The sequence below is a fragment of the Notolepis coatsorum genome (genome assembly GCF_963971535.1).
Source record: "Notolepis coatsorum genome assembly, chromosome: 1".
Lineage (NCBI taxonomy): Eukaryota > Metazoa > Chordata > Actinopteri > Aulopiformes > Paralepididae > Notolepis > Notolepis coatsorum.
The window spans coordinates 101739705-101754469 of record NC_140165.1 but is presented as its reverse complement, the minus strand read 5'-3'; the positions used below and the strand labels follow the sequence as shown (position 1 = coordinate 101754469).

Sequence of the window (14765 nt, the reverse complement as noted above, 5' to 3'; positions counted from 1 at the left end):
TAGAAAACAGGGACCACTTCAGATATCTACAGGTTAGAGACTACTACAACAAAGAAATAAGGGGGGCCAAAGACGAGGAACAGAATGGAATAATAAAGATGATAGTATGGGCATACGAAGGGGGGCAAGGAAGAGTAATATCAGCAATATACCGGGCTATAATGACCAGCAAGGGACACATGACCGATTATATAAGGGAGAAATGGGAGAGAGAACTAGAGATAGGAATAACAGGGAAGGAATGGGGGAACATATGCGAGGTACAACATTCAACAACAGGATCGAGAATATGGAAAGAATTTGGATGGAAAAACATAATCAGATTCTTTATAACCCCAGAGCTGAAGGGAAAATATGCACCAACACAAAAAGCATGCTGGAGGATGTGTGGGAAGGAGGGGGCAAATCACACGCACATATTCTGGGGATGTCAGAAGCTGAAGGGGTATTGGGAGGAGATAGGGGAAGCAATGATCAGAATATTAGGATACGGGCTACCACAAACAGGACTGGTGCTTTACTTAGGAGACCTGACACACGAGGGAATACAAGGGGGGGACAAATATTTAATAAAGATAATGTTGATAGCGGCCAGAAAAGCAATAACGAGACTGTGGTACAAGGAAGACCCACCGACAATAGCAAAATGGGTAGGAATAGTGGAAGAAATACAGGATATGGAAAGGATAACACACATGCTGAGGTTACAGGAAGAGAAATTTGGGGAAAGATGGGGAAAGTGGGAGGATTATAAAAGGAACGAGAACGACATCACAGAGGAAGAACCAAATGCAACACAAGAGGGCGAAGGGTAAAGGAGGAAAGATGTTCAAGGAGGGTCTATGAACCCATGTCACACACCTGTGCTTTAGTTAGTATTTTCTATTTTGTTTTTGGGATATTACAATTGCTGAATGCTTTTATACCTTATTATTTATGTCTGTTTAACGGTGTGATATTAAATGTTCAGGGATGATGTGGTTTGTGTATGGGTGAACCAAAAGGCAAAGTGAAAGTTAATAAACAAGAGAAAAAAAAAGAAAGGACGAAGGATAAGGGAAGAAAGAAGCTCAAGGAGGGTCTCTGGACCCAGATCACACATACAAGCCTTAGTCAGCATTTATCATCTTTGAGTAGGAATTACCTGTTTATGCCTGTTTAAGGGAGATACACAATCAGCCTTTGTATCAAATACCTAGAAAACAACAGTAGGGGAACCAGACAACTAACCATGTGATACCCATGTAAATATTTATGTGCACTGTTTTTTCTTTTTGTTTTTATTGTGATGCTAGTTTCTTTATTTTTTATTATTTATTTTTTGTAAGTGCTGTCTGTCTAAAAACTGTTAATAAAAAATTTAAGTTAAAAAAAAAAAAAAAAAAAGAGGTCTAGCTGAGTCAATGTTGATGGTTTTGTTGAACATTTGTATTTCACAGGAGAGAAACTGTATTCAAAGAAAGCTATTAAAATAGTCTTTGAATCGAAATATACTTTCTTTGTGTTGACTTTACATTAATTCCATGATTTTACTCAAGTAAATATCTGTTACAAGCTTCGGTCTTAAGTAGAAAAATGCGATTTTTAATCTAGATTAATTACAGAAAATTGTGAGATTAATTAGTAAAAATGTTTAATCTATTGACAGCACTATATATATATATATATATATATATATATATATATATATATATATATATATATATATATATATATATATATATATATATATATATATATATATATATATATATATATATACAACAGCACAGAGCGACACCTCTCTGCTCTCGTGTCAAGCCACGATGAAGATGACAACTGCAGTTGCCATGGCGCCAGGCTGCATGCGCTCTGAAAACGTGGGAGAGGAAGGATGAGAGACGGCAATTATACCAGCAGGAGAGAATGGAGAACGGAGGGGATTACAGATGAACACGCACGCACGCACGCACGCACGCACGCACGCACGCACGCACGCACACACACACACACACACACACACACACACACACACACACACACACACACACACACACACACACACACACACACACACACACACACACACACACACACACACACACACACACACACACACACACACACACACACACACACACACACACACACACACACACACACACACACACACACACACAGTGTGAAGTTTACTGTGCAGTAGTAGCTGTAACTTGTCCTGCGGGATCTCTCCAGGAGCTCTCTCTTTGACTGAAAAGTTGGCTTGGTTTATGATTGGCGTTGCGGGGGAATAAACACCCATATGTTTGCATGTGCGGTGTATTGCGAATGCCTCTCAGGTAGAGGGGGAGGGGGCATTAAATGACATTCTGTTCCTCGTCTCATTTGCAATGCTAAAGACGGGCGTCTCGGGAGAAGACAGTTATTTTTCCTCAGCCGCCTGACTGTCAGCGGTGGTTTCCAGTGGGAGTCGGGACAACTCAACCCAACAGCGTGCTTTGCCGTCAGCTGTGGTTTCCAGTGGGAGTCGGGACAACTCAACCCAACAGCGTGCTTTGCCGTCAGCTGTGGTTTCCAGTGGGAGTCGGGACAACTCAACCCATCGGTCCGCTTCGCCGTCAGCTGGCAATTTGCCTTTTCCGTTCTCTATTTGTGATGCCACTTGAACTTTGAGAGAGCATCGAGAACAAACGCGCGTGTCTTCGAGGAGAGGAAACCGTCAACAAGTCTGTTACGTAAAACACAAGGTGGTTGTGTGTGATTGACACATGTCGAGGTGACACGTCAGACCCGTGGAATGTATGCAAGCTAGCTCCCCATTGGATCTGAAAGCCACATTCAATGAAGTCAGTTGGACTCGCCGCAGTGATGGTATCTCCGGTCGCAATGAATTCCTGGTGCTGTGATTACTGTACATTAAAGTAGTCAGTCACAGACTCATACCCCCCTGACACTCAACTAACCGGCCATCAGGCTCCACAACAGGAACCTAGTAGCTGACTTCCACCTAAAAGGACAATATACTACCTTATGCATACCGCACCTTATGTGAATACTGTATATCAAATCATATATTTAGCATTTAGCATTTTTAGATTATATATTAGATTTAGATTATTAGATTATATATTGCATATATTTAGCATTTAGCATTTTAGCATTTCTTTTATTTATTTATTATAATAAAAAAATTTAAGATTATATATTAGATTAGATTTAGATTATTGGATTATTGGATTATATATTGTAACTATTTATTCTAGGGCAACTATAACTGAGAGGGCATACATACCCTCATCTCGCACCTTGTTGTCAAGAGTTAATTATATTTATTTGTTATATTGTTTACACTGCTTTTTTACTACCTGTACCTCCCCTCCCCCAGGCTGCTATGATGCCTGAATTTCCCCAAGGGGATCAATAAAGGAATATCTTATCTTATCTTATTTTAGAGGAAAAAGACAATTCTGCGGACCTCTCTGTGCTACCAGTATGGAGGTTATTCTAAACTGTAATATAAAAAGCCTCTATCGGAGTGCACACTGACAACCTGTTGCCTTGGTAACGCATAGATAAATGGAGAAATTCGATGTGTTCTATCTATGTGGAGAACATTCAAAGCGCTAGGAATTCATTGCAGCCTGAGAGAAAAGGCACCGACACATTGCCACGGTTGGTCAAATTGACGTTATTGGCGAATGCCGACCATCTTCGCCTATATGTTTCTTTTCTCAATGGGCCACTTTCAGACTAGCTTGCGTACGTTCCACGGGTCTGATGCATGAGGCTAGGTGAGGTGAGGTTAATCCGGGGTGTAAAATTATGCGTACTGTACTGTACCCATTCTGCAATCTGTTAATTAATGTTTTCAATCAATCAATCAATCAATCCCCCCCTCCCCCCTTCTAACTCCCCCTCCAACCCAATACCTGGCCCAACCTACCCACAATCCCTTTCTCTCTACTATGTTTTACTTGATTCAGGAGCTCTATGGAGGATACGTAGGCCTGTAAACTCCTGGAGTCATCCGCCATAACTCCTGACCTATTTGTACTTTGATACTCTGTTAGAGCTAAATAAACCTGTGCTAACTAAGTCTACATCTGACTGAGTAGAGTACATACTTATTCATCGTGGTTCATTCTTCCACACTACCCTGTCACGCGTGTGCCGTGATATGAAGCGCTAGCTGCACACGTGGCTCTTCTCACCTCCGGTTCTCCGCAGTCGCACTCCTCTCCGTCCTCCACGAAGCCATTGCCGCACCGCTTGCCCCCCACCAGGTCCTTCATGTTGGGCATGTTGAAGAGGCACATGCCCCCTCCCTTCTGGAAGTAGCTGTCCAGGTCCCGCTGGCTGCAGCGGCTGAAGACCCGTGGGAACGGATGCCTGTTAGGAGGAGAGGAAAGACTGTAAGCTCTGTTGTTCTATTAAGTGTTATGAGCGATGCTCTGTTGTAAATGTTATTGTATATTTTTATTGAACTATTTTAATCACACTTTTTTACTCTGTCCATTCTATTTTATAATTTTTTAGTATTGCCTATTTTTAAACTGAATCAAACCGCACTCTTTGACTCTGTCTATTCTATTTTATCATTTTTATTACTGAATGAAACCATAAACAGATTGGGATGTTAGATCCTAATGTGAAAAACTGTGATTTACCATACCTTGCTACCTCTCTATCTTTTTTATGCTCGCTTATGCCTGTATTTTTTACTGCTGTGAAGCACTTTGAACTGCAATTTCTGTATGAAAAGTGCTATACAAATAAAGTTTATTATTATATTATTATTATTGTAAGCAGCTGTAATAACCTTTTACACCCAAATAGCTGTTCTCTAGTCTACAAGCTGAATACATGTCCTACCTCATACAACCTCATGCAAAGTCAAGTTTCACTGTTTTATTTGCTCTCGCAATGTTTACATCCCATCCATGTTAAATTTCACTTTCGCTTTTTGAAGAAGTTGTAATGAGTCCAACCTCCTTTGATTGACAGGCAGGGAGATCGACCAATCGATTTGAAGTACAGGGGTGTGTTTACACTCCTCCAGTGCACTCCCTTGTCTATGTCCAGTGACACCCCGTGCTCGTGCCATGTTTGTGTACTGTGCTCTATAGCACTCTGAATGAAATAATACTGTGCTCTATAGCACTCTGAATGAAATAATACTGTGCTCTATAGCACTCTTGTTGTGAAGGATCAGATTAAACCGAATATATATATTTATTTATATATATATATTTAAATAGTATTTGTATATCGTTTGATATCCCCTGTATATTCCTTGTACAATATGCACTGAATATCCCTTTAGTCTACTAAACAGCCCATAATAGTTTCATTCTACCATTGGACGAGAACCTGGCGCCAGCAGCCATACCCCTAGGTTCAAGTTCAATCGTGCCGCCCAACATGTCGTGGCAAGCCCGGTACCAGCGTAGGAATACGTCTGGCGAAATACGAATGGTACTATTTGTTCACAGCGCATATATATATGGCGCAAGTAAAGTAGAACTTTCTTTAGTCCAGTTCTTTACCCTCCAACCGAGTAACAGACGCGAAGCCTCACCCACGACGCACGTGTGGTGCAGTAAGGCCTACTTGGCCTCAGAATAGGCATTGAGATATCGTGTGGATTAATAGTTGAATTGTCATAGTTTGGCACTATACCGTCGAGTTGGACGTATTCTATTAAGCTAATAATAGTCTATTTATGTATGGTGCATCGTTCGGTTAGAGTTATAAAGTTATCAGTACCCCCATCGTTCCTGACGTTATCTGGAGTCTTAACCAGGCTGGGCAGACCACTAGTGGTGCTTGCATCCGAGGAGCTCCGGGCCAGGGCGACTGGACCTGTACATTGGATTACTCTACCCGGACGACGGCGAGCCTTCCACGGCTTGGATTATGCTTTGGGTGCTTTGATTATTCCATGGATAACACTAGCACTCTGAATGAAATAATACTGTGCTCTATAGCACTCTGAATGAAATAATACTGTGCTCTATAGCACTCTGAATGAAATAATACTGTGCTCTATAGCACTCTGAATTAAATAATACTGTGCTCTATATCACTCTGAATTAAATAATACTGTGCTCTATAGCACTTTAAATTAAATAATACTGTGCTCTATAGCACTCTAAATGAAATAATACTGTGCTCTATAGCACTTTAAATTAAATAATACTGTGCTCTATAGCACTCTGAATTAAATAATACTGTGCTCTATAGCACTCTGAATTAAATAATACTGTGTTCTATAGCACTCTGAATTAAATAATACTGTGCTCTATAGCACTCTGAATTAAATAATACTGTGCTAGTGTTAGTCCTTGTATCTAGAGCTCAGTCATAATGTACCTGTTGTCTAGTGTTAGTCCTTGTATATAGAGCTCATCACCTACAGAATGACAGCATGTTGTCTAGTGTTAGTCCTTATATCAAGAGCCCAGTCAGTAACTAGAGAATGACAACATGTCCACATTATTCTGTTATTTTTGTGGGGCCTCCCATTTGTTTTACATTCACATGAAAGTCTGTGTTATACGCACTGATTCAATTGTGCTATATAAGAAACAAAAAAGAACCCCCAAAGTTTAAGACGGCAAAAAACGACTGTCATTTCGTAATCTGGTGACGGCTCCGGTTCTAATGAGCAGCAACAGAAACCGTCTGTCTGTTTGCCTGTGGTGAAGCCTGTGGTGAAGCCTGTGGTGATGAAGCCTGCTGGAAAGGCCCACGGCTCACCCTGTGGCAGCAGCCATGACGCAGCCGCCCTGCTCCGCGCTGGCCTCCACGCAGCAGCCCTCGTGGTCGTGACTCATGCCGAAGTTGTGGCCGATCTCGTGGGCCATGGTGGCGGCGGCCCCGATGGGCAGATCCGAGTGGTCCTGCGGAGGGTAACGGGTCTCGGTTTAGTGCGCTTTGTGCAAGAACAGAACATGTGCAAAACGAATAGGCATGCGCCTAGGTGACCACACAATACACACACACACACACACACACACACATGTGCACACGCACACACACGTTTGTTTATGTGAAATATGATGACGTTACATAGACTTACATGCATTCTGTAACTAACCCTAATCTTATCCCTAACCATAACCTAACCATAACCATAACCATAACCATAACCATAACCTAACCTAATCATAACCATAACCTAATTTGTGTTATGGGGACACCCACATTTCTCCCCAAAATGTTTTTGGTACCCATTGCTTGAGTGTGTAAACACAGGTCACTGTCCCCTGTAGTATAGAAATACAAGTACACACAATCACACCCACACCCACACCCACACACGTCACACACACACAGACACACACACACACACACACACACACACACACACACACACACACACACACACACACACACACACACACACACACACACACACACACACACACACACACACACACACACACACACACACACACACACACACACACACACACACACACACTCACACACACAAAGCTAAGCTAAGCTAATTGGATTCAGATTTCCAGTCATACCAGATTTATGCAATTCCATGACTGTTTAGGGATTAGTATGATAGAAATGGTCAAATACACCATTTTTAGAATAGGCAGAAATAACACATTTGTGCTGCATGCAAAGAACTGCGTGGTTCTTGCCCAAAACTGCATGGGATTAGCATGAAGTGGGCGTGTCTGTAAAGAGGAGACCCTTGCCAACATGTAGCCTAACTCTGGAGCAGTATATAGCCCCTAACTCTGGAGCAGTATATAGCCCCCTAACTCTAGAGCAGTATAGCCCCCTAACTCTGGAGCAGTATATAGCCCCTAACTCTGGAGCAGTATATAGCCCCCTAACTCTGGAGCAGTATATAGCCCCTAACTCTGGAGCAGTATATAGCCCCCTAACTCTAGAGCAGTATAGCCCCCTAACTCTGGAGCAGTATATAGCCCCCTAACTCTGGAGCAGTATAGCCCCCTAACTCTGGAGCAGTATATAGCCCCCTAACTCTGGAGCAGTATATAGCCCCTAACTCTGGAGCAGTATATAGCCCCTAACTCTGGAGCAGTATATAGCCCCCTAACTCTGGAGCAGTATATAGCCCCTAACTCTGGAGCAGTATATAGCCCCTAACTCTGGAGCAGTATATAGCCCCTAACTCTGGAGCAGTATATAGCCCCTAACTCTGGAGCAGTATATAGCCCCTAACTCTGGAGCAGTATATAGCCCCTAACTCTGGAGCAGTATATAGCCCCTAACTCTGGAGCAGTATATAGCCCCTAACTCTGGAGCAGTATATAGCCCCTAACTCTGGAGCAGTATATAGCCCCTAACTCTGGAGCAGTATATAGCCCCTAACTCTGGAGCAGTATATAGCCCCTAACTCTGGAGCAGTATATAGCCCCTAACTCTGGAGCAGTATATAGCCCCTAACTCTGGAGCAGTATATAGCCCCTAACTCTGGAGCAGTATATAGCCCCTAACTCTGGAGCAGTATATAGCCCCTAACTCTGGAGCAGTATATAGCCCCTAACTCTGGAGCAGTATATAGCCCCTAACTCTGGAGCAGTATATAGCCCCTAACTCTGGAGCAGTATATAGCCCCCTAACTCTGGAGCAGTATATAGCCCCTAACTCTGGAGCAGTATATAGCCCCTAACTCTGGAGCAGTATATAGCCCCTAACTCTGGAGCAGTATATAGCCCCCTAACTCTGGAGCAGTATATAGCCCCCTAACTCTGGAGCAGTATATAGCCCCTAACTCTGGAGCAGTATATAGCCCCTAACTCTGGAGCAGTATATAGCCCCTAACTCTGGAGCAGTATATAGCCCCCTAACTCTGGAGCAGTATATAGCCCCCTAACTCTGGAGCAGTATATAGCCCCCTAACTCTGGAGCAGTATATAGCCCCTAACTCTGGAGCAGTATATAGCCCCTAACTCTGGAGCAGTATATAGCCCCTAACTCTGGAGCAGTATATAGCCCCTAACTCTGGAGCAGTATATAGCCCCCTAACTCTGGAGCAGTATATAGCCCCTAACTCTGGAGCAGTATATAGCCCCTAACTCTGGAGCATTATATAGCCCCCTAACTCTGGAGCAGTATATAGCCCCCTAACTCTGGAGCAGTATATAGCCCCTAACTCTGGAGCAGTATATAGCCCCCTAACTCTGGAGCAGTATATAGCCCCTAACTCTGGAGCAGTATATAGCCCCTAACTCTGGAGCAGTATATAGCCCCTAACTCTGGAGCAGTATATAGCCCCTAACTCTGGAGCAGTATATAGCCCCTAACTCTGGAGCAGTATATAGCCCCTAACTCTGGAGCAGTATATAGCCCCTAACTCTGGAGCAGTATATAGCCCCCTAACTCTGGAGCAGTATATAGCCCCCTAACTCTGGAGCAGTATATAGCCCCCTAACTCTGGAGCAGTATATAGCCCCTAACTCTGGAGCAGTATATAGCCCCTAACTCTGGAGCAGTATATAGCCCCTAACTCTGGAGCAGTATATAGCCCCTAACTCTGGAGCAGTATATAGCCCCTAACTCTGGAGCAGTATATAGCCCCTAACTCTGGAGCAGTATATAGCCCCCTAACTCTGGAGCAGTATATAGCCCCCTAACTCTGGAGCAGTATATAGCCCCCTAACTCTGGAGCAGTATATAGCCCCCTAACTCTGGAGCAGTATATAGCCCCTAACTCTGGAGCAGTATATAGCCCCTAACTCTGGAGCAGTATATAGCCCCCTAACTCTGGAGCAGTATATAGCCCCCTAACTCTGGAGCAGTATATAGCCCCCTAACTCTGGAGCAGTATATAGCCCCCTAACTCTGGAGCAGTATATAGCCCCTAACTCTGGAGCAGTATATAGCCCCCTAACTCTGGAGCAGTATATAGCCCCTAACTCTGGAGCAGTATATAGCCCCCTAACTCTGGAGCAGTATATAGCCCCTAACTCTGGAGCAGTATATAGCCCCTAACTCTGGAGCAGTATATAGCCCCCTAACTCTGGAGCAGTATATAGCCCCTAACTCTGGAGCAGTATATAGCCCCTAACTCTGGAGCAGTATATAGCCCCCTAACTCTGGAGCAGTATATAGCCCCTAACTCTGGAGCAGTATATAGCCCCTAACTCTGGAGCAGTATATAGCCCCTAACTCTGGAGCAGTATATAGCCCCTAACTCTGGAGCAGTATATAGCCCCTAACTCTGGAGCAGTATATAGCCCCTAACTCTGGAGCAGTATATAGCCCCTAACTCTGGAGCAGTATATAGCCCCCTAACTCTGGAGCAGTATATAGCCCCTAACTCTAGAGCAGTATATAGCCCCTAACTCTGGAGCAGTATATAGCCCCCTAACTCTGGAGCAGTATATAGCCCCCCAACTCTGGAGCAGTATATAGCCCCTAACTCTGGAGCAGTATATAGCCCCTAACTCTGGAGCAGTATATAGCCCCCTAACTCTGGAGCAGTATATAGCCCCCTAACTCTGGAGCAGTATATAGCCCCCTAACTCTGGAGCAGTATATAGCCCCTAACTCTGGAGCAGTATATAGCCCCCTAACTCTGGAGCAGTATATATACATGACATCAGGGGTGTAGCTCCAGATTCTGGGCCCCATGAAAGAATATATTTGTAGGCCCCCAGTGAATGCGAGCGCGCGTCAGCGCGCGAGCGGAATTTTTGTTGGCCATTTTTTTATTGATGAAAACGCATAATATGGTTTTTACCTATACATTCGGATCAGCAGTTCAGCACCTGCACTGTTGGTGGGTGAGCCTAGTAAAGGATGTCGCATTGCGTTCATCTTCAATGAATGGACCAATGCAATAGTCTACCAAAGCCCCCCCTCTCTCTCTATATATCTCACACACACACACACACACACACACACACACACACACACACACACACAGACACACACACACACACACACACACACACACACACACACACACACACACACACACACACACACACACAGTATCAATGAGAGCATCAATAATACACCTGAGTGATGTCTAGAAAAAAAAAGATTTTTTATTTTTTTTTTTGGCCCCCCCCCCCCCCCCCCCCCCACACACAGTGCTGGGCCCTTGGAATCATCCTAAGCTACCCCCCCCCCCCCCCCCAGCTACGCCCCTGCATGACATGCCTGGTAACCACGGATTCCTCAGGTTGTTTAGCCTCATATGACATCATGGTACACGACTACCGGTAAGTGCTAAAAATGAGCAGGCTACAGCATCTAAAATACAGTCAGCTCCTGCAGGTCTCAGAGCTCATGCTCTCTCTCTCTCTCTCTCTCTCTCTCTCTCTCTCTCTCTCTCTCTCTCTCTCTCTCTCTCTCTCTCTCTCTCTCTCACAGAGATATCAGTGACTGCTTTCAGAGTTAATTAGTTGTCTGATCCACTGAGCAAATAACCTTCATTCTACCTGTGCCATTTGAATCACGCATTCCCAAAGGAGCACTGGTGAATAACTATGAGTCACAATGAATAAATGCATATGGCGCAATCAAAGATTAATTCCAAAATGAGATGCCTGTCTAGTTATCGTTTGAAAAATGTGATACCTGATCTGACAAAAGATAATTGCTTGAATGAAGGCAGAATGCTATTCCAGTGGGATGCTGGCTTATCTTCAGGAAGGTTAGAAGCCCTATTTTGTACCTACCAATCAAAACACTCCCTATGAATTATGTTCTCTGAGTTCTCAACTGCTGTGCCTTGAAGTAGCCTATGAATAAGTACAAATGAGGATAATGAAGAAAGATACGTTTTCTAAAGAGCCATATATTTTTCTCATGTGTATTTTATTGAGCATAAAAGCCCCTATGTGTAGGATTCTGTACAATAATACAGGCTACCATGTCAGGGTTTCCCATTGATTACCTAGACTGTGGCGGCCCGTCTAATTAGTCCTGCCACAGTTGTATAATGAACCAAAAAAATAAGTTATACATTTTTTAAATTTCTTTTAAATCTTTTTTTCTTTTTTACTATTTTTTTTAAATATAAAGTTTGCCCATAAGGAAATACATTTTGATTGGCAAGAAGCCTGGGCAAATGTTCGACTTGCGTCACGTAACCCGGACCATCAACAAATCAATCTTAACTATATTCATAGGACACACCTGACGGCTGACTCCTATAAGACTGAACAGAATGGGTCTTAAACAAGACTCCAGATGCACCTTATGTACAAATGGGGATGAGGGTACATTTATGCACATGTACTGGGACTGCCCACCAGTTAAGATATTCTGGAAAGAAGTGACCCAGCAATTATCAAATCTCTTAACTCTGAATATACCTGTACACCCCTCTGTATTACTGTTGAATGATGTTTTTGAGTTTGCAGTCCCTATACAGCTAAAGAGATTGGTTTTATCTGGTATCACAGCGGCTAAAAATCTGATAGCATCACGATGGTTTCAACCGGAAAACATTTGCCGAAAGGTCTGGATTATTACATATCTCGATGTGATTTATCTAGAAATATCTACAGCAAGAATTTTGGGTCTCAGTGAATCCAAAATTACAGTGGTTAGAAGTGGTGGAGAGAATAAAAGCTAGCATATGAATTGTAGTGCCTGGTTAGGAGCGAATGATAATGGATGGATTATCCAAGGGGGGGGGGCCGGGGGGGGGGGGGGGGGGGGGGGAGCGAGCAAGAGCATATGTGTATAGGGTATTAGATAGCAAGTATTTTGTGTATATCTTGTATAATACATTCATTTAAATGGTGATTGCATTGGATGTGCACTGTTAATTAATGCTTGTATATCTAATTTTATGTTGTTATGTTTATGTTTATGTGTTTGTTTAAAAAATAATAGAAAAAAAAGAAAAATATATATATAAAAAAAAGTTTGCCCATAAAGGATGTATCAGTAGTATTGGCAGTGGTAGTAGTCGTAATAGTAATCCACTATATTTTTTTATTTTCTAAAAAATAAACCAGTTCAACACAGGCTTTTGCTTCATTTCTTTGATGGCTCAAATGTATGCTCTAGTCCAGTGGTTCCCAAACCTCTCCTCGAGACACCCCAGCCGTTCCATGTATTTGTTCAATTCCACCACCAGCACACCTGATTCAACTAATAAAGGGCTAGTTAAGTTGAATCAGGTGTGCTGGTGGTGGAATTTAACAAATACATTGAACGGCTGGGGTGCTTCGAGGAGAGGATTGGGAAGCACTAGTCTAGTCGATTTTGTGTTTTGAGCACAAAGTTCATCATAGATCTAGCCTCTTTATTAGTTAGTTACCACCAACTCTCTGAAGACGTAAATAACTTCACTTTAACTGCGTGTGGCGATCTTTGTGAATGTGTTTTTCCTTTTTTGAGCCTTGTGTTTTTGACATTTAGATTCACCAGGGCCACCTGTACTCAGGTACAGTACATTTAGATTCACCAGGGCCACCTGTACTCAGGTACAGTACATTTAGATTCACCATGAGGCCACCTGTACTCAGGTACAGTACATTTAGATTCACCAGATGCCACCTCTACTCAGGTACAGTACATTTAGATTCACCAGATGCCACCTCTACTCAGGTACAGTACATTTAGGTCGCTTTCACACAGGGGCTGTTTGGTCCGGACTTTCGGACCAGAATTCGATAGTCCGGTTTTTCGGGTCTGTGTGAATGCGCGTCGAACTCGGTTCGCGGACCAAACAGTCAAACTCTGGTCCGCCTGAAAACGTCGGTCTCGGTTCGGCTTCATCGAACCAAACGCGAACCAAATATAGGAAGTGATTATTATTACCACTGCTCGCAGCACTCACTGCAAAACAAGCACACTGCATCTAATCTCTCTATCTCTCTATCTATCTATCTATATATCTGTGCATCTTGGGAAGAAGGAAGAAAAAACGCGGCTTATTATTATTACCGAGGCGCGCAGCTTATTATATTATTAATAAAACAGCTACTTGTGGGCACTCATAAAAACACAGTGGTCTACAAGTTGTTTAGCGAGAGGATGGTGGTAATGTGCTTCAATAGAACAATGGATCAATGCCATGTCAAAACTCGGCTCCACTGATCTGGAGGGCTCCGCAGTACACACACAGACACACACGCGCGCGCGCACACACGGGATCGCAGCCACACACACATTTCCACTGTCCAATAGACAAGCGCCCTTTTCGACCGCGTGACATTGTTCAGAAGGTCTCGGTCCGCCTGACAGATTTCTATGTGAAAGCAGGCGAACCAAATGAAGAATGCAAAAATGTTGCAACTTCATCCCCAGAACCACACCGAGTCCACCAAAACTATATGTGAAAGCGACCTATTCACCAGCAGCCACCTGTACTCAGGTACAGTACATTTAGATTCACCAGCAGCCACCTGTACTCAGGTACAGTACATTTAGATTCACCAGCAGCCACCTCTACTCAGGTACAGTACATTTAGATTCACCAGCAGCCACCTGTACTCAGGTACAGTACATTTAGATTCACCAGCAGCCACCTCTACTCAGGTACAGTACATTTAGATTCACCAGGGCCACCTGTACTCAGGTACAGTACATTTAGATTCACCGGGCCACCTGTACTCAGGTACAGTACATTTAGATTCACCATGAGGCCACCTGTACTCAGGTACAGTACATTTAGATTCACCAGGCCGCCTCTACTCAGGTACAGTACATTTAGATTCACCAGGCCGCCTCTACTCAGGTACAGTACATTTAGATTCACCAGGCCACCTGTACTCAGGTACAGTCAGTGATGCCACAGATTACTTGTAAAAGTAATCTGATTACTG

The 14765-nt window shown here is 43.4% G+C and overlaps 1 protein-coding gene across 1 annotated transcript in view; it reads right to left on the bottom strand.

Annotated features, from left to right (window-relative positions):
* Positions 1-14765, bottom strand: part of LOC311245014 (disintegrin and metalloproteinase domain-containing protein 19-like) — a gene marked incomplete at its 5' end in the record, with an annotated part of 148091 nt that overhangs the window by 88656 nt on the left and 44670 nt on the right. The window contains 2 exons of the mRNA XM_084334766.1: positions 4191-4368; positions 6739-6881. Of these exons, the coding sequence (XP_084190892.1) occupies positions 4191-4368; positions 6739-6881 (321 nt within the window). The remainder of the gene's footprint in view (positions 1-4190; positions 4369-6738; positions 6882-14765) is intronic.